The sequence below is a fragment of the Chrysochloris asiatica genome, unplaced genomic scaffold (assembly GCF_000296735.1).
Source record: "Chrysochloris asiatica unplaced genomic scaffold, ChrAsi1.0 scaffold00280, whole genome shotgun sequence".
In the NCBI taxonomy this organism is placed as follows: domain Eukaryota; kingdom Metazoa; phylum Chordata; class Mammalia; order Afrosoricida; family Chrysochloridae; genus Chrysochloris; species Chrysochloris asiatica.
In genome coordinates, this window is record NW_006408798.1 from 3,465,016 (window position 1) to 3,485,813 (window position 20,798).

Sequence of the window (20,798 nt, forward strand, 5' to 3'; positions counted from 1 at the left end):
CTTCAGTATGGATTGCATCTCAATGTAAAGAAAACAAAAATCCTCACCACTGGACCAATAAACAACATTCTTACCAATGGAGAAAATATTGAAGTTGTCAAATACTTCATTTTTCCTGGATCAACCATCAACACTCATGGAAGCAGCAGTCAAGAAATCAAACAAAGTATTACAGTAGGCAAATCTGCTGTAGAAGATCTTTTTAAAATATTGAAGAGCAAAGATGTCAGCTTGAGGTCTAAGGTGTGCCTGACCCAAGTCATGGTATTTTCAATAGCCTTATATGCATACAAAAGCTGGACAGTGAATAAGGAAGACCATAGAAGAAATGATGTTTTTGAGTTATGGTGTTGGAGGAGAATATTGAAAATATTATGGGATGCCAAATGAACCAACAGATCTGTGTTGGAAGAAGTGCAGCCAGAGTGATCCTTGGAGGCCAGGATATAATCTGAGAAGCTGGGTCAGGAAGGACGAATTGCTGGAGAGGGATATCATGTTTTGTAAGGTGGAGGTTCAGAGAAAAAGAGGAAGATCCCCAGCGAGACGGATTGGCCAAGTGGCAGCATCAGTGGGCTCAAGCATGGCAACAACTGTGAGGTTAGCCCAGGACTAGCCAGTGTTTCGCTATGAGTCAGGATCGACTCGATGGCACCTAACAACAATATCTAAACTCAAACCAACACAAGGTTGTTTTCAAGCATGGTGTTTTTTTCTTGGGGAAGTCAGAGTATAAAGCAGGATATATTGTCTTTAACACCATCCAGAAGGAGCCCTGGTGGTGCAGTAACTAAGTGCTTGGCTGCTAAGTGAAAGGTCAGCTGTTTGAACCTACTAGCTGTTCTGTGGGAGAAAGATGTGACAGTCTTCTACTTCCATAAAGATTTTGAGACTTGGAAACCCCAAGGGGCAGTTCTATTCTGTCCTGTAGGGGTGCTATAAGTTGGAATGAACTCAATGGCAATGGGCTTGGTTTGGGTTTTAAAAGTAGGCAAGACCCTATGTACAGTGAAATGCTTCCTGCTTATCTAGTGTGTGTGACTATATGTGGGAAAACTGACGGAGAAACATAAACTATAAGAATCTTCTGATATTTGGTAGTCAGCTTTTTCTCTGGTCTTGTTTGTTGCAAACTCAGGAAGCTGATTTCCCTTTAGTTTTAAAGGGTTCTTAGAATGTGCATAGTATCTGTCTCATCCCTTCTCCCCAACCACCCCTCCCCACAACCAAAAACTAAAACCAAAACATAAAACCAAGGCCACTGACATCAATAGTGGCCCTGTAGGACAAGGTAGAACTGCCCATAGGGTTTCTAAGGATGTAAATCTTTATGGAAGCAGAATGCCGTATCTTTCTGCCATGGAGCAGCTGGTAGGTTCAAACCACCAACCATGTGGTTAGTAGCCAAGCACCTTTAACTACAGTGTCACCAGGGATTTTTACCAACCTCCTCCCATAAAACTCTGTGTCTCTGGCAATACAATTGGGACAAAAATACAGTGACTACTAGCACTTGAAAGTCTCGGTGTGACACTTTAGCGTAAGCACTGGACTGCAAGGTTGGTCTGAACTGCAAGGTTTGGTTCAAACCCACCGGCTGCTCCTCGGAAACCCTACACAGACTTGCTATGAGTTGGAACGGACTCAGCAGCGCTAACCACAACTAGCACTTGGTGTACAGACCCAAGAAAATGTCAGAAACATTGCGAATGCTTACAGAGAATATGGTGATGATGTCAAAGAAGCAATACCAACATTCCCATCGTGTAATGCTCATGGGTAAAGTCCCTTTTAGGACACCATGGAAATTCTACAGAGAATACATGGAATAAAAAGCCACACATTTGAATGCTGGGAAGCAAATGGGCAGGACATTCTCCAACTCCTTAATCTGAGTGGTGGGCCATGCTACATGGAATCAGTATGTCTGGAAGGCTACCCAGTCAATCCTCTATTTCTCCCACTCAGGTCTGGAATACCTGCTCCCAGCTTTCCTTTCTTGGAGGTGAGCAGGAATGGGCAGAACAAGGACTCATGCTCAAAGAGACCAAAGAATAGCAGACACCTGCAGTGGAGGCAGATTGTATTTAAATGCAATTCACCTCTTTGGGGTCTGGGAATAGCCACCTGGAGATTCATTTGCTGGGAAACACGGTCTGCGTGGATGAGGCATTGGGTGCTGGAGTCATGGCTTTGCCAAAAGTTGACTTTCTCCGGAGGTCTGTCTGCTGTCCGGAATGGCAGCCGCTTCGGTGGGCGAATAGGATATTCATCTCTGGGCCCAAGAAGGTTGCTTCGGGCTGGGACCCCTTAGGGGTGGTTGGTTGTTCAGACTTTCCATAGGTGGGATGACAGGTGTAATGTTTGGTGGGAGGAGGGCTGTAATTCTGAAATCTCACGGTTTTGACTTGCTGCAAGAGAAAGGAGATCAAAGGGGCACAGTGAGGTGGCAGACATGTGCTGTGAGTGTTTCCCTCTGAGACTTGCTTCATGCTGTATCGTTATTCTTGCCCTGACTTGAAATGCATGTATGTGTTCATTCACAAAGAGTTAAGTGCCCACTAGAGTGGTTCCCATGCATTGTATCCTCTGTTAGATGTTGTGGATCCAAGACTAAACACAACTATCCTGACGGACACTTAGAACAAGTGCTGTGGTGACGAACATAGACAATGCTAAATATAAGGAGTAGGCAACTTAAGTTGAAATGTCGGGCAGTCAGGGAAAGCTTCCCAGAGGCAGAGCTGTTTAAGTCGAGAGGGTTATTAAATTGAAAAAGGATTAGGAATTATCAAGGATATGAGGGGTAGGCAAACCACCTGTGAAAAGGACTTGAGGCAAGAGGATATGATCCCTTCCAGAAACGAATAGATGTTCATCGCTTCTCTCTCCTCCATGCCTATTATCAAGGTCTAAGTCTTCCTTGAGGCCTCCTCTAATGACTTATTTAGAACTTTTCCATAAAGGCCTTCTAAGTTCTAAGAGCCGAGTTTGCAAACTGGATACCTGCTGGCTGAATTTAGCCTGCAGAGTGTTGGAGAGTTTGATTTCATTGTCAACTCATAAAAATTGAGAGACTGCATATAAAAACCAGGATTTAATATGTCTCTTAACAGATGGAAGCTCTGATACCCTGGGCCATAGGCCTCCTTATGGCAACAATAGGGTGAAGTGGAGGAGTATTTCCCCTTTATATTAGAGGCGTCGTATCAAGTCCCACCTCTCTCTCTTTTCTTCTACTCTCTTAGCCTGTTACATATTTGCTTGGTACCTAGAGGTATTCCTATTGCCCATAGGGTTTAATAAAGTGCTTTGTTGTACTGCTTAGTATGAAATTTGACCCTAGTGTCTTCCCATTGAGAATCTAAGCCTCTTCATATATATCTAATTTTATTCTGATGAAATAGATTGAAAAAAAGAATTTAATTGACCATCACCACATGTAGCAGAGGTATGAGACTTATTAAGTACTTATAGTCTGAGGGCTGTATCTAATAATATAGGATAATGGACAACTGAAACTTGGAAAACTTTGAATTATTTGGCTACTATAATTCAGAATAAAAACTCTCACCACTTGCATCATTGGACACTTTTTTCTCCAAATGCTTTCCCTACAAGCTTATAGCTTAGCATTAAGAGCATGCATTTTTGTATCAGATCTGAATTCTACCTGTTTCGTATATATCAGCTGTGTGGCCTTGGGTAACATACTTTAACACTCTAAGCTTCCATTTTCTCATTAGAAAATAAGGATAGGAATAATCATTCCTACTTCAGAGGGTGGTTGTCAGGAAGAAATGAGATGGGACATGTAAAGTACTCAGTATGCTGCCTGCCAGGTCATTAATAGTCAATAAATGCCAAACCAAGAGGAGGAAAACAAATCCTTTGTTCACTTTCTTTGGGACCAGGTGGTGGTGGTGGGGAGTGTGGTGACTCCATAAATAAGCACTGGACTGCGAACCACAAGGTCCATGGTTCAAGACCACCAGAGGTTCCATGGGAGAAAGATGAGGCTTTCTGCTCCTGCAAAGATTTAAAAAAAATTCTTGGAAACCCTATACAGGAATACATGGGTTGGAATTGACTTGATGGCACTTAATTACGACAACAGGTGGTGGCAGTAGTCCTGGTGCTGGAGATGGTGGTGTCGTGGTGAAGTAATGGTGGTGGTGATGTCCAATTAATTAAAAAAGATGAGCCTCACCTAATTTGTTAATGTCACTTCCTCCTTCCCAATAAATGCTCCCAACAAATGCTTCAAACACACACACACACAAAACCTCATGTCTTCTAGTGGAGAAAAGTCCGGGATTAGAAGAAGTTAATGGATTTGACCTCTGTCATAAGCTCAACACCAGTTATTAAAGTCGTCATAAATCAGAGAGTGAAACATTGGCAAGTTATTTAAATTCCCCTGTGGCTCAGTTTCTTTTCTTTTTTTTATTAATACAGTGAATAATTATGTGTCAAGCCTCATATAAGCACTTTATACATCTTATCTCATTTAATCTTCACTGCAACTATTCTAACCCTATGAGATAGTTACTATCCATACCCACATTTTTAGGAAAAAAGATGAAGTGTCTTGGTCAAAATCACCCAGCTAGAAGCAACGGAGTAGAAGTTCAAACCACGATATGTCTGATGCCAAAACCACATTCTTCCCAAATTACTACTGGACTTGAGAGAAATATGTATAAATATATAGTTTATTTGTAAAACAAAATCAGTAACACATCTGGGGAGGACATGAGAGATGTAGGGATGGGAGGTGAGACAGGACTGTGTGTGAGGATTATCATATTTTGATTCCCTGCCACCAACACTAACATCTCAGGTGCCTGGACACCATGTAGGAAATTCTATAAATATTAAGTTGAGGCTCTAATAAGTCAGCTCCACTTATGTTGCCCAACTCCTACCTTTTCGGTGCCACTTCTGGAGTTTTCTGGTTTCACTAGGATGGAGGGTGGAGCAGATGCAGGTGGTTTGAGTGGAGGCTCACTCTTGATGGGAATTTCCTTGCTTTCCATGATTAGGGAGCTGGCCGCTGAGTGGATCCTGGTGTCGCTGCCTCTGCTGATGCAGGTGAGGGCAGGCTCCCCAGCCTTGGGTCCCATCTCCACCAACATGGCAGAGGGTGAGGTGGGAATCCCCTGAGGCTGGAACTGCTGTGGCCTCACAACCATGGTCGGGCTGCGTCTGAGGGAGCCCACCACAAGAGTGGGGATCCCTGACTGAACGGTTCTCTGCAGGGATCCATCTGAGGGAATTATATGACAAGATATCAGTAACAAGCCGGCTGACAGCAGGGCTGGGTAAGCAGTATGTCCTGATAGCCCGAAATTGTTAAGTGCTTTCCCAATATGACCGCACTCACATTCTCTCGGGGTCTTTCAGAGGTGACCTTATTCTTTTTTTAGTGCTCTTTGCTGATGCTGGCAGCAAATAACTGGCTAGCGGAGTGCTGAGGATGTGGTGGGTGTCAGAAGACAAACAGAAAGTAAATGACTTCCATTTACTTTCTCTCTCTCTCTCTCTCTCTCACGCACACTGTCTATTCTAGCCTTCCAGACCTTTAAGATGGAGAGCAAAACAAAGCTATAAAGAGATAGCTTTCCAGTGAGAAAAAAAAATATAGAGGCATGTACACCAATGAGGAAACATGAGACAGAAACAGAAAGAGCAGACATTGAGAAATCTAATAAACACGATGAAGAAGGATGAGAGAGGGTGAAGGGAAAGGAGAGGGGGAAAGAGAGGAGGATTCTGATAAATTATTTGCTGATGGAAAATTCTAACAGAAACTTTAGTCATATGGTGGTGGAATCACATTTTGTGTATGGAGTAGGGAGGCTAGGGGGAAAGAAAGGAGAGTCAAATTAAGACACTGTATGTACTAAGCAAATGTAGCACCAGACAAAAGAAAATTCAGAAAGATGATTCCAGAACTCTGTGTGTGGATGAGCTTTGCAAAGTCTTCTAACACAGGATTTGGAATCACGTTGACTCCCAGGGAACCTTGGGTTTGTAGTAGTAGGTCACGTCACCTTTCTCTACATTAGCTCTCCCGTTTGTAAACTGGAAATCATGATCGTATCTGCACCTCATAAGGCTGCTGTGAAGATTGCATTGTATGATGTGTGCAGAGAGTTAGGACAGCGACTGGCGCGTAATAAATGCCCTGTGTTTGTTGGCTTTCATTATTTTTGATTAAAGGATATTTTGAATAAAAGATAAAACCAGTTGCCACTAAGTCAATTCTGACTCAGGGTAACAACATGCGTTCTTAGAATAGAACTGAATTCCATAGGGTTTTCAATGGCTGATCTTTTGGATGCAGATCTCCAGGATTTGCTTTCTAGGTATCTCTTGGTAGACTTAAATCTCCAACATTCTGGTTGGAAACTAAGTGTATTAACTGTTTTGGTAAAGGATTGTTGTTGTTGTTGTTGTTAAGTGCTGATGAGTCAATTCCGACCCATAGTGACCCTCTATAGAGTTTACAAGGAGCAGCTGATGAGCTTGAACCACCGACCCTGCAGTTCAAATGACTTTGCAGTCTGACTCATTAGCCCACTGCAACCCATAAAAATGCAAAGTATAGAAGTTTCCCTCTTCCCTGAGCTTTTTTTTTAAATTGAGATAATCCTCCTTCAGTAAAACTAAGCTGTGTCTTCCTTCACACCTCCAGTGTATGTCTTGCAGGTGACCTGTGGAGTTAGGAATTCTCTGCAGTCTGGGAAGTATGGGGGATCCTGCGAGCATTGTGGGCCTTTTCTCCATCAGGGACTACTGCATTTAGAGTATAGGTACTGTCCCGATCGGAGATGTTGGTTCTTAGCGGTACTCCATGGACATGTGATTGAATCACAGTCATTCGTATGCAGCATAAGGGGCCCACATCAAGGCCACGTTCCACACTGTGGATCTCCATCAAGCTGGATGTGGACATGAACATCTGAACATTTACTAAACACAGTCAGTGTTTTCAGCTGCTGCAATCAAGCCAGTCACCGTTTACACAAGTCTGACCTTTCCGTTTAGACATTTATTTTTGCACTGACAGCCCTGTGAGTTGCTCGCACTCAATTCTCCTGTCACTTTTTTTTACTCTGGGAAGACTGATAGCTTGACCAGTCTCACCTTGAGAAAAGAGAGAGAGTGAAAGCCTCCGGACTTAAAAAACCAGTCAAAGCAGCACTGGGCAACCATGCCCATAGGCTCAGCCCAACAGACGTCTGAAGAATTGGTTTTATGCCCTACCTATTTATCTTGTCAATTCCTAATTTCCAAGAGGTTTCATGCTCTCTTATCACATGCACATACAATACAAGTGGACAAAGCTCTTAGTCAATCAAGATTTATGCGAAGGTTGAGGAGTAGTAAAGAAAGTAAGCACAGTTGCCAATGAGATGTGAGTCTCTGCTTTCACAAGGGGTCTATACAGAGTGTGAACATTTTAACACTGAGTTCATGCTCTCAATAGGCCAAACAATGATCTGCTTAGTGAGAGTGGCAATGATAATGCCAAGAAAATAATGGCAATACAAACAAGAGCCCCTGGCTGGTCTAAAAGGTTAAGTTCTTGACTACTAGCTAAAAGGCTGGTGGTTTGAACACACCCACCGGTACCTCAGAGGACAGGACTGATAATCTGCTTCTAAAAAGTCACAACCTGAAAACCTAATGGAACAGTTCTATCCTGCACACAGGGATTGTCACGAGTCAGAATTAACATTAGGCCAACTAACAACACTTCACTATGCCATCAGCTTTATATGGATTCTTCTCATTAGATCCATACAATATCCCAATGAAGGAAACAGAGTGGCTCTGTAGGATCAGCACTGGATTTTGAACCGTAAAGTCGATGGTTTGAGCCCACCAGCCACTCTTCAAGAGAAAGAAGAAGTTTTCTGCTCCTGCAAAGATTTATAGCCTCAGAGACTGTATACAAAGTCTCTATGAATCAGTACCAATTTGATGGCACTTAACAACAAATCCCAATGAGGTAGATATTATTTTTATCTCTATTTTATAAATGAAAAACCAGAAAATTGAAGACTAACTTGTCTAAATCTGTGGTGGTGGGATTACATTTTTTTGTTGTTGTTGAGGGGAGAAAATATCAAGGGGGAAGGATAGAAGGATGAAGTAGTGAGAAGATAGAGGGAATGATGGTCAAAATGGCCATCAGATGAAAGCATTGAGAAAGTGCAGCTAAAATAAATACTCTATTTTTTTCTGATGAAAATTTCCTGTGTGTCATATTGTCCCACATGTTCCTCTTTTACTTTGGCTGATGTATGGCATTTCCGTGTTTACTCTTTTTTTTTTTTTTAAGGTAGCAAAAAAGAATTACAGACCCCAGTTTAAATCAAGGGGTACAGAATAAATCATATTTACGTTTCTTGGCTCTTTTCCTTCTAGAGAAGTCTAAGAATATAGAACTTTGATGTTTTGTAGGACAATGGATTTCAAACACTTGGGAATGAAATCACATGAAGAATTTTGATATGTTAAGAGACAAAAGTATGGCTCTTGAAATGGATCTATGTGTACTAAGTGGATGTTATGTAAAAGCTAAAGCAAGGTGCAGAATTAGTGCCGAGAGAATGATAAGAAAGTACATACACATATGGAAGAGAATTGGGATGGTGGTTCTGGATATAAAGGAGACTTGCATTTGTATGATATAAATATACATATATATGGAGCTCTGATAGCGTAGTAGTTACAAGTCAGGCTGCTGACATCAAGGTCAGCAGTTTCAAACCACCAGCTGTTCGACGAGAGAAAATGAGGTTTCTGCTCCCGTAAAGATTTACAACCTTGGAAACCCTATGGGGGGTTGCTATGAGTTGGAACCGACTCCATGGCACATAACCGCCACCACCATATATACATGGAGTTCTGGTGTGGCACTGAAGGTTAAACACTGGACCACAGCAAGGTCAGTTTGAACCATAAGGTTGGCACTTCAAACTTATCAGCTGCTAGCTGCTTCTTGTGTATATATACATACATATACACACACATACACACACACACAGAGTCCTTGTGTGATGCTGTGGGTTAATATGCTGGACTGCAAAGTTTTTTTTTAACAGAAAAATCAGCAGTTCAAGCTCACCAGCTGTTCCTCAGAAACCCTATACAGGGTTGCTAAGGGTTGGAACCGACTTGAGGGCACTTAATAGCAACAACAACAAATATATATGTATATTTACCCTGTGAATGTATTACTTAAATAACAAAGGGATTTAGGAGCTCAGAGCATAGTCTCCTTAAGTTCTCTTTTGCCCTCTCTTCCTTATTATCTATCTTTTTTTTGTTTTCTGTTTTGGCACCCTTTGAGAAGTTCCCTGGAAACATAGTTTGAGAACCACTGACCCAGCCAAGGACTCTGGCTGTTATGTCTTGATAAGAACCAGCATCCATCTATGTTTTATATACATGTTGGCTCTCAGGGCTGCCATCACCCCGGTCAATCAATGCGCAAGTATGAAGTGACCAGGGGCAGCACCCTGGAGTTGGCCTGGCTTCAGTCAGTAAAACAATTCATCATTTGGGAATTGTAAAGCACTGTCTCAGAGGCACCTCCTAAAGCTAAGGGCCTTGTTTGTGAGACAAGCATCGGTTGATCCCAGGTACAGACTCTCCCATTGCTTAGCTCTAGGCACGTACCTCTTTGCCACCACTTACTCTTTCTCATGCTGCTCCGCCCTTTCCGAAGGGTCCCCTGTCCTACAGTCCCTGGGCTGGCTGTGCTCTTCACAGGGTTGACTATGGCTGTGGGCACGAAGACAGACTTGAAGGGACGGCTTTGCCGGGGATCCCCTTCTGAGAAGCTGCCTTGGGAGGACACAGAGGAAGTGGATAATGTCCACGTGGTATATAGACCAGGACTCCGGGACTCTGGAAAACTAGATGGTTTTCTGGTTGTTGGAATTTTAAAAAGAAGAAAGAGAGGGAGAAAATATTCAGTCAGGAGTCTCATTTGAAAAAAACCAACAAATCAACTATAAGCTCCCAACCATATAACATATGTGATTGCTCCTTAGTCTCATCCAATCCATATACCAACCACACAGGGTTAATAATTAGGTCCTGACTCCCTCCACCTTGATAACTGGGTGGCTGCATTGAGGGTAGGCAGAGTGTGTCATTTTGCCAGATTCTGATAGAACTAGAAGACTTGACTTTTGTCATCTTCCACTTCAGCTCTGATTACTCCAAACCCTTTAAGTTTGGAGCAAGACATCTTGTAGGTACTCATCTTGCTTTGTGGTAAGTATTTCTTGTTTATTAAGTGTCTTTCCCATGAGAATCTAAATCCTTTGGAGGCAAAGGTTTTATATGATTTGCTTTCTATCCTCTGTGTTCAGTGCATATGTTCTGTGCCTCAGCATTGATGCCAGTCATTTTAACGAATACATTTTGAGCACTTACTGTATGCCAGACACTGGCCAAGTGCTTTGCCTGCATGATTTCATTGGTTCTTTAAGACAGCTTTTCTGAAGTAAATACTACTAGCATTATTATTTCATAACTTTAAAACAAAACAAAACAAAAACAACAAAAAAATCCTCCAGAATCATGCTCAAGCAACTGCTGAACATGGGATTTGAACCTAGGTTTAGGCTGGCCCTCGGCAGCACCTATGATCTTAACACTGAACTACATCAACCTCTGTTGGCTAGTCAGAGCATTTTTCTACAGACCCCATGTACAAACATACCAAAGCACCTGGTAGAACTTAAGCTACCTCCATAAGACCTAAATCCTTAGCCTTTGGCTCTGATTTTCAAGGAAGTATTAAGGTTTTATAAACCAACATTCCCTTGTTCATTCTTTCTATTCATGGAACACCTCCTTGTACTCCATGGGAAGTAACTGTTATTTGACATGACTTTCCTGCCCTTTCTCCAATCTCACCCCAATATCACATCTCTTACCAAATAGTCCATCCATCATCTTGTCACTCTTTGGATTAAATAACCTCTGCTAATTCCCTAGGAAATACAAGTTCAACCAAGGCCCCCACCCAGAGATATATTCATGGCTTCCTTCCTGCCAATACCTCCAAACTTTTCTTTAATTTTCTTTTCTTTCTCCTTCTGTTTAAAACAGTGATATAAGTTTAATAATAAACCAGTCTTGTATGAACTGGTTTTAACCGTGTTCAATGCTGCCCAAGTAGTGTATGTAGACAAATGCCGTAGAAACTGATGTTGGAGGCAGTGAGACCTCTGCCCACAGCTGACAACCTGCTTCTGATCAGCGAAGAGGGGCAGGGCTGTTCACCAGGAAGAGGGATCATGTTTGGGAGATAAGACCTGGGCAGTGGAGGAAAATTCCTAGCACTGGCTTCCAGGGCAGAGTGCAGCATCTAGCTGCCTTTTGAATGGAGGCCTCAAGATGTTGCTGTTGTTGTTGTTTTGTGCCGTGGAGTCGGTTCTGACTCATAGCGACCCTGTACAGGGTTTCCGAGGCTGTAAATCTTTACGGGGGCAGAAAGCCTCATCTTTCTCCCACGGAACAGCGGTAGTTTTGAACTGCTGACCTTGTAGTTGGCAGCCCGATTCGTAACCACTATGCTACCAGAGCTCCTTGCTCAAGATGTTGGATGCTGTAAAATGGATTAGCAACAGGAAAGACAGGTTCCAAAATTGTTTGTTGTTTCCATGACTGAATATGGTTAATTAGGCCCAAGACAGTCTTATTTCATCAGTCCCTTCTTTGAATGACTGCTTAGAGATAGAGGAGCAACCTCATTTTTCCAAGCCCAGCACTGTGCCAAATTCCTAAATCTCAATGCCCAGCTTCAACACTGAGCCCATCTATGTCCATTAGCAAAAAGTTCACTACTTACCTAGTAATTTCTGATATCAAAGCACTGTGCTAACAGATATTAATGAATCCCATGACACTCAAGACTGGCAGACAATAACCTTGTTTTTCCAGATGGAGAGACTAAAAGCCATTCTGGCCTTAAGTGGGGGGAATGGATGTTGCTGCTGATTTGCTCCATTGTGCCTGCTTTGAGTGTACAGATCCCCGTGTCTCCTTCTTTATCTGGGATATGAGCCTTAAAAACTTGCCTGATATTCAGAAGAGGCATTACAAATAGTAGCTCTACTGTCATCTCCCCTGGCTACAGTCTTGTGGCAAGGAGAAAAACTGGACCTTGAAATGTTGATGTAGTTCTATGTAGACCGTGAAAGGCAAATGAGTGGCCCCTTTGTCTAGTGTACATCTATCAGGCCTTGAGTGGGCATATGTGTCAGTGAAGATTCTTGGCTGCAGGAATGAGAAACTATCCTGGCTAGTTAGGCATAAGGGAATTCACTGAGAACAGGAGGTGGAGGAAAAGGGCTTGAAAGTGGCTCCAAGGAATCTCCAGAGAGCTTGGTAGCACAAATCTGCTCTTAGGAAGAGTCTGATCAGAACTGCTTCTTGTGTTCTTGCTATAAATGGCATTTGACTTTACCTATATCCTTTACATCCAGATTGGCTTAGCTTGTTCTTAGTTGTGGTGATGGGTTAATGAAGGGGGCAAGGGGAGGAAAAGGATTTGTTTTTTTTTAGTCTCTGAAATGAGAGGAAACTTTTACATCAAGTAGCATAGTGGTTACAAATCAGGCTGCTAATCTCAGGATCAGTAGTTCGAAACCACCAGCTGTTCTGCAGGAGAAAGATGAGGCTTTCTGCTCCTGTAAAGATTTACAGCCTCGGAAACCCTGTACAGAGTCACTATGAATTGGACCTGACTCCACAGCACATAACCATTACCACACCAAGACTATACATGAGAGGACATAGCTTTTTTTTTTTTTTAGGAAGGGGGAATCAGATGCTGAACAAACAAACACTTGACTGATGTTCTGTCCAACATGAGCCAATGGTTTTCTCAAGAATAGAGGGTAAGGTGCCATCATAGAAGAGACTAAGTTGTGGTCAACAAGAGTGGACAGATTGGTGTCACTGTCTAGCAGGTGAGGCGAGAGCATTAAGAAGCACAGCAGCCTTTGCCTCTTGATAATTAAAAGACTCATTTACTTAATCTTAACTCATATCTGGGCTCTGGGCTCTAGTTTATCTCCAAACTCTGGCTGGCTCAGGTAATGCAATGATGTTATTAAGAGCAAAGTTTCAGAGGTTTAGGGAGTACATCCTACCCTCCAACCTTTGCTGCTTTATAATAGCCAGTGGGGCTCGATGGCAGTGCAGACTCATAACTGCAAACAGACAACCAAGATTTAAGGGAAAATAAGCAAGCAAACAAACAAACAAAGCCCCAATTCATACACATAGAATCAAAGAGCAGAAAGGGGACTTGCACATTTAGATCAACCTACTCAATTCTGGCACATAACCTGCTAATGGTAGTAGAAACTCAGCTGACAAAGGACAGCATTATGTAGCCCTGAGAAGTGAGAGAAACTAAACTTCCCACAGTGGAAAGGATGGATGAGAATAAGGGTGAGCTGCACCAGTTAGGCAGATTGGTTTATGTCACCCACGTCCAAGATTAGTGGGATGGAACGTTCTTTGCATCACACAAATCATCAAAAAAAGGAAACAAATGCTGGAAAACCATTGATCCTCTGTCATCTAATGACCATCAGAAGTATATACTCTGACAGGAATTTGTTCTTATTGAGGATGATGGTTCTCTATAAACAAAAAGGTCCCTTACCATTAGTAGCACCTCAGTGTATACATATGTTCAGATCTCTATGAGCTGAGAAAAGTATGGACTCAGTGGTAATCTACGATATGGAAATTTCATCCATTGTCTGACACGCAGCTTCTCTGATAAAGAATTATTTCCTTAGCTCAGTCCTGGCCCAGGAACACTATAGACTTATCCCGGACAGTCAAGGAGAGAAAGAGGTGCAATGAGATGAAATACTACATGCATTCTAGTTAGGGGACCTAGGAGAGTTTCACTTTACACCTCCCCTTCTGTTGCACTGACCACATTTTACTTCCAAAATGTCCTAGTCTGGATGAGAAATTATTCTAATAGTTCTTTGGCATAACCAGGATTCTGGGTTGTTGTTAAGTGCTGTCAAGTCTATTCCAACCCTTAGCGACCCTGTATAGGGTTTCCAAGGTGCAACTGGTGAGCTTAAACCACCGACCTTGCAGTTCAAATGACTTAGCAGTCTGACGCATTAGCCCACAGTGCCACACTGGGTAAAGGCCTATATATTAGCAAATACCCTAGTATTAGGCCTTAGGAAATTCATGTTAGATGCCACAGATGAAACTGTTCATTAAGCCAGAGTTAGTATCTTCCTTGTCCCTCATTGTCATTTTGAAATCTATTCTTCCCAACACCCCCACAATACTTTCCAGCTTTGAATCTTATACTATCAGATGTCACTGCCCACCATCCCAGCCTGTTGCAGTTAATATTTTCCCTCTAGGTCTCTTTCCTCATTCCTTGAAGATTTTAGATCCTAGCTTACAGCTTCTCTCTCCAATAGACTGATCCTACTATGACGATCTCATTTCATCTGACAGCTTCACATACCATCTCAACCTCTCTCCTAATGCCAGACTCAACTTTACTTGAGTTACTAATAGGCATGTTGGACTTAATCTGCCCTGAAGTTTTCCATTTCTTCCCACCTCAATACTGGTTCTTGTTATTTTTCACTTTCTCCGTCTCAGTAAAAGGCAACTCCATCTTCTAGTGACTTGGGGCATGAACTTGGACTCACCTTGATTCCTTTAGTCTTTCACACTTAATACTTAATCTGCCCGAAAAGCCAGTTGGCTCTACCTTCTTCAGAGTATATCCAGAATCTAGCTACTTCTCCTTACTTCCATGGCTCCCACCAGCCTGTTTCAAATCATCATCACCTATACCCTGGCTTATTCAAATAGCTTCTTAATTTATCTCTCTGTTTTCACTTTTTCTTCTCTACAGCTTATTTTCAGCTCAGCAATTAGAGTTGTGGTTAAAATATAGTCTATCACATCATTCTTCTGCTCAAAATCCTACAATAGAGATACAGCCCAATTCTATTATGACCTAAAAAATTCTGCATGCTGTCCCACCACATTACCATTCTGACCTCATCTCCTACTAATTTTCCTCTCACTTGCTCTGCTCCAGTTGTACTGACTGGTCTTCATGTCAGCCAACTTCCACTTCAGAGTTTCTTTGAGATAGAAGAATACTCTTTTCCTTGATACCCACATAACTCAGCCTCTCAGTTTCTTCATTTTGCCATCTTCTCAATAATGTCATCCTGAACAACCTACCTGCACTTTGATTATAGCCACACATTTTATTGTTATTTTGTGCCATGGAGTCGGTTCTGACTCATAGCGACCCTGTACAGGGTTTCCAAGGCTGTAAATCTTTACGGGAGCAGAAAGCCTCATCTTTCTCCCATGGAACAGCTGGTAGTTTCGAACTTCTGACCATGAGGTTCGCAGCCCGATTCATAACCACTACACTACCAGAGCTCCTTACATATTTTATACCACCTGTTTTATTTTCTCCTTTGTCCTTACATACTATATGTTTTACAAGTATATCATGTTTACTGTCTGCTTCTTCCACCAAATGGAAGCTCCTGTGGGCAGAAATTTTTGTATATTTTCTTCTTTGCAGTTTACCCAGATAAGTGCTTGACACAGTACTCAGTACTCAGTAACTCTTTGTTGAACAAGCAAATTTATTAAAGTATCAATTAAAGACATCCTGAGTTTGTGACTTTGTAACAAACTCTAAGAACCTCACATTGAAAGGAATAACTATGATCTTCGACCTCAACTCTCTGCCATGTGAAGAAATCTTTTTATAAAACTCTGGATCTTTCCAGACTTTGCCTGTACAGGTTAGAAAATGCAGTTTTTTATCGAACAAAAATCTTTCCTTCTAAGTTCTATCCACTGGTGCATGTTCTGCCCCCAACTGGAACAAACCTATACTCAGAACTACACAGTCTATTACTTTACCTTGTCTTCTGCAGGCTAAATAACCCCAGTTTCTTCATCACTTTCTCCTACGAGGTAGTTTTCTGTCTCCTCACCATCCTGGCTCCCTCCTCTGGATACAGTGCCTCACCTAAATGAAGGTCCCCACACTGGACATGTGACTCCAGCTCTTATCCTGGCAGACTACAATGGGACTATGTCTTATCTTTGTGTTGTGACTCTGCTATGTCATAAAGATACCATCTGATGCAGAGAGATAGGCTCACTGCCTAGTGATAGGCTTGACTAGGCTGTTGGAGATGGAGGTAGAAAAAATCAGAGGTGGTTTGGGGAGTCTGTGTGCATATGTGGTTATGAGGTAAGGTCGCTGGACAAACTGGACTGGTGAAACTGAGAGCTACCCTCCCGAATGGAAAGGGTTGGGAAAACGGTTAAGAGAAGTGGACCTGAAGAATAACTGGCATTTGATTTGAGGTGTGGGTGGACTAATAGTGGTTTGAGTCCATGGGCAATGTCTAGTGGCTTGGAATACTGGGGAAATTTCCCAAGGTGCTCTGAGGTCAACTCATCATCACAGTTTTCCATTATACCAGTAGGTGGAGTGTTGGGGTGGCTGTTATTAGTGTTTTCGAGTCAGTTCTGACTCACAGGGACCCTCCCTGCTTACGGTTTCTGAGGAGTGGCTGGTGAATTTGAAATGTCAGTGTTGGGGTTCAAACTGACCTTGCAGTCAAGTGCTTATCCTATAGCACCACACCAGGAGAGTTGGGGAGGATGATGCAAAGTGGAAATTTCTGGGTGTTATGGTTACGAATTGGGCTGTGAACCCTAAGGTTCGACATTACCAGCTGTTCCGTGGGAGAAAGATGAGGCTTTCTGCTCCCGTAAAGATTTACAGCCTCAGAAGTCCTGTACAGGGTCGCTATGAGTAGGAACCGACTCCATGGCACATAATCAACAACCAACCAACAACAACAGCATGCCACAAAAAACCTGAAATCTAGTTCTTAAACAAGTTTAGTTCTGAAGGTCAGTTTCTTCATCTGTAAAATATTAGCTACCTTACAGGATTTGGGGGCAAAGCCAAAGATTTAAAAGATGTGAAAGTGATTGTAAACTGTGAAGAGCTATATTTTTCTTTGTTTAAATTAGGTGTTAGGTGGGTATGAGGGCAAAACTGTTTGGGGCCCACACTCTTAAAACAGTCTTGAGTTCTTCATCAATTCAATCCGCAGATGGTCCCTGGCCTAGGACGACCCAACCTTGTGACGCTGAGATTGAAAGGGACGCACCTGAAAATGGGGATGACATAGTTGTTTGGGAAGATGCCAACTCGCCCAGTGACTAAGGAGACGCCCCTGAGCCAGCCGTGCTGGTCCTTGTCCAGGACCCTGATGCCTTCTCCCTTCTGTAGGTCCAGCTCATCGGGCCCGTGGGCTGTGTAGGAGTGCAGGGCTACAAACCTGGGGCGACAGAGGGATCCTGGTGAAGGAAGTAGGTGAGCCTGCCCACAGAGGGTATAAAGCCAGAGAATGGCCAAGGGAGACAGAAGCCCAGAACCAGTGGATTCCTCGATAATTAAGGCATATAAAAAATAGCACAATCTGGTGGGAATTGCAGGGGGCAGAGGGGAAAATAAGGGATTCAGATCCCAGCCCTCTTCATCATTTCTTCCCCCAGAGGGTGACACACAGCTAAAAATAACAGGCCAACCTTGACATTTTAACAATAGGGAAACAGACTTAGACTAGAGAATGAAGTTGGCTACCAGGAATTAGAGGCTGAGCCAAGTCTCAGACCTAAGGGCTCAAACTAAGACACTTTTTTCATTGATCATCTTGGAGTATTCTGTGAGACAATGGTAGTGGCCAGCAAGGTCCAGAGAAATGAGAAGTCAGAATAGAAGTCTCCCTGACCTTACTCCCTCCCCTGAGAGTAGGTACATGTTTGACTCTGGGAATGGCCAGAGGACTGAGCTTAATGGAGGCTGGGAAGTGGACATTGAGAAGTAGGAGGAGGGGCTAATTGCTTTTTGGAACTCATGGAATAATGGCTGCATGATGGGCAGAAGCAGAATGGGCTTGTAAAATAGCAAAAGTGTCCTCAGGGCAGACCATTCTCTAGCCCACCTGGTAATCAAGCCAGTGACATCCAAGTATGAGTCAGGGGTGTGAATAGAGAGGTCTGAATACAACAGAGAATAGTACGATTATCTGCTTAATTGTATTAAAAAAAGAACCCACTTTGGCTTCCATATTAGAAGCTACAAGACTATGACCTTCAGGAAGGCCTTCTAGATTCTGAATGGAATGTTTTATCAAAGGGGCTAGTGGAATACTTTTATCTGCATACAACTCTCTCTTTTTGCCTTCCTAAAATGCTCTGTATCTCACTGATTATTAAAGCAAGATCTATTTATGAACAACATTTTGAATCTAAGAGAAGACAAAATTGCTCAATATCCCATTCTCCGAGGGATGTTTCAGTCTATAATCTTCCAGTCTTTATCTACTTCTGTAAAACAGGGAGCTAGGATGGTGTGGTAAGCTAAATTGCTCTTCAACATTGTTTCCTATAGGGGTTGTAAGAGAAAGGGAGCTGCTGTCTCTTTGGATGGCATGATTTGGGAGTGGTGATGCTCGATGGCTGAGGGATAAGCAGAGACCACACTGCTCTAGAACCAGGAGTAGAGGGTGGAGCTTTCTACTTACATGTTAGCTGAGAGGTGGTGCTGAGAACCGGGCAGGCTGACGATGGCTGTGGAATGTCTGGGGGAGGCTGGTACAGGGTGGTAAGTGCTGACCTATACAGACACACATAAAGAAAAGACAGCCAAACAGAGCCAGTGAGCTTGGCAGTACCTAGAGTTGATGCAGAATGGCCAAATGCAGCTGGAAACCATAGGCCAGGCCCAACACTACCCATCCACTGTCTTCCCTGCAGCTAGTGGCTTGGGCAGAGTGGGAAAGAGAGGAACTGGTTTATGAGCTGCCAGGGTGGCAGGCCAGAGCAGCAGTCCAAAGTACTGTGCAGATACGGCAGAAGACGACAACCTGCTCAATTTACAGTCAACAAGAAACTGGCATGCGCTTCATTCTACCCAGGTCCTCACCCGCCTTCCAACACACGCATCTTCGTCAATGCAAATGTAATGTCTGAAAGTGATGTGTGATATGTATTGAGAGATTAACATTGGCCAGGTAATTTTTAGTTCTTTATAGATATTAACTAATGAAATCCTTACAATGCCTTGTGAGAGGGAGGTATTACCATTATCCTCATTTTCAGATGAGAAACTAAAACACAACCAGAAAGTTTAAAACCAGGCATTCTGGCTTCTGAGCTTCTACTCAAACTGCTATATCACACACACATGCACATACACACATGTGTACATGACAGTTTGTCCAATGACTTAAAGATGATGATTCTTAATTACTTTCATTTTTTTTTTTTAGGCTGCTGAAAGAAGGAACAACAATGATAAAATCTCATGGAAATTGGCTACTTTTTCCAGCCATAAAAAGGAACAAAGTACTGACTCCTTTTTATGTGGTTCTGTTGGATCAACACTGGGCTGGTCACAAGGTGAGCAGTTCGGACCCACCAGCTGCTCCTTGGAAACCCTTTATAGTGTGGCGATGAGTTGGAACTGACTCAAGGGTATTTAACAACAGCAACATGCTACAACATGGATGAACTGTGAAAACATCACGCTAAGTGAAAACAGCTAGTCCCCAAAGAGTGGTATTATATGATATGGTTCCATTTAATGAAATGTCCAGAAAAGGCAGATCTATCGAGACAGAGAGCAGATGAGTAGTTTTCAGGGGCTGGGAGAATAGGGAAGTGACAGGTGAAGGGCACAGGGTTTTCTTCTGAGGTGATAAAATGTTCTAAGAGGACTGTGGTGATATTTACATGCATCTGTTATTACACAGGTGGAGGTGGTGTGCCATGGAGTCAGTTCTGACCCATAGAGACTCTGTATAGGGTTTCTGAGTCTGTAAATCTTTATGGGAGCAGAAAATCTAATCTTTCTCCCATGGAGTGACTGGTAGGTTTGAACTGCTGACCTTGCAGTTAGCAGCCCAACTCATAACCTACTATACTACCAGAGCTCTTATTATTATACTAAATCCCATCAAATTGGACACTTCAAATAAGTAAATTATAGAGTATATGAATTAAATCTCAGTAAAGCTGTTAAAACAAATAAAACCATTCTAAGATTCCCCATCAGGGGCACTCTCACACTGTATATGAACATCTGAGCTTTGCAGTCAAATCTGTCACATCATCTCTCACACAAAGATGAAAAGGAGCTGGCTTTGGGCTAGGCTGCTTCTTCCCTATGCCTGGGCAAGGTAAATCCCTGCTGGGCTTGGGACAAGTGCCAAGGGAGAGCCTTATTACGTGGACAACTAATCTTATGTTTGTGGAGACAGCTGGACTACTGATTAAGCAAGATGAACTTCACATAATACACATGCCTTTCAAATGTTACGTTTGAGCAAAAAGACCTTCAATCATGGAGGAGGAAGTTGCCTGAATGCAAAGCCATCCCTCCATTCATATCTGGCTCAGTTTTTGTACTTCTCTGAGCCTTCATATGGATAAGAGATCTTTTCCCTGTATAACATTGAATCTGGCCAGGAATAAAATCTATGATGGAGTTATTTCAGTATGAAATGTGAAAGGTGGCAAGGTTCTCAAGTTTTGAAGTGTTCTGGGGGACAGAAGGGAGAACATGAGTGGAAGAGAAGAAAGGCAAAGGAGAGGGAGAGAGGGAAAGGAAGAGATGATGGAATCTTGAGAGTAGATGC

The 20,798-nt window shown here is 42.7% G+C and overlaps 1 protein-coding gene across 2 annotated transcripts in view; it reads right to left on the minus strand.

The window, feature by feature from the left end:
- Nucleotides 1-2,030: 2,030 nt before the first annotated feature.
- Nucleotides 2,031-20,798, minus strand: part of SH3RF2 (SH3 domain containing ring finger 2) — a 153,366-nt gene continuing 134,598 nt past the window's right edge. Inside the window, exons 5-9 of one of the 2 annotated variants that reach the window (XM_006874515.1) lie at nt 18,684-18,775; nt 17,265-17,435; nt 9,715-9,947; nt 4,929-5,269; nt 2,031-2,411 (exon numbers count right to left, since the gene is read on the minus strand). In XM_006874515.1, coding sequence (XP_006874577.1) covers nt 2,136-2,411; nt 4,929-5,269; nt 9,715-9,947; nt 17,265-17,435; nt 18,684-18,775 — 1,113 coding nt within the window. In that variant the 3' untranslated portion in view covers nt 2,031-2,135. Of the gene's footprint in view, nt 2,412-4,928; nt 5,270-9,696; nt 9,948-17,264; nt 17,436-18,683; nt 18,776-20,798 lie in introns of both variants that reach the window. The other variant, XM_006874514.1, reaches the window with a different exon arrangement.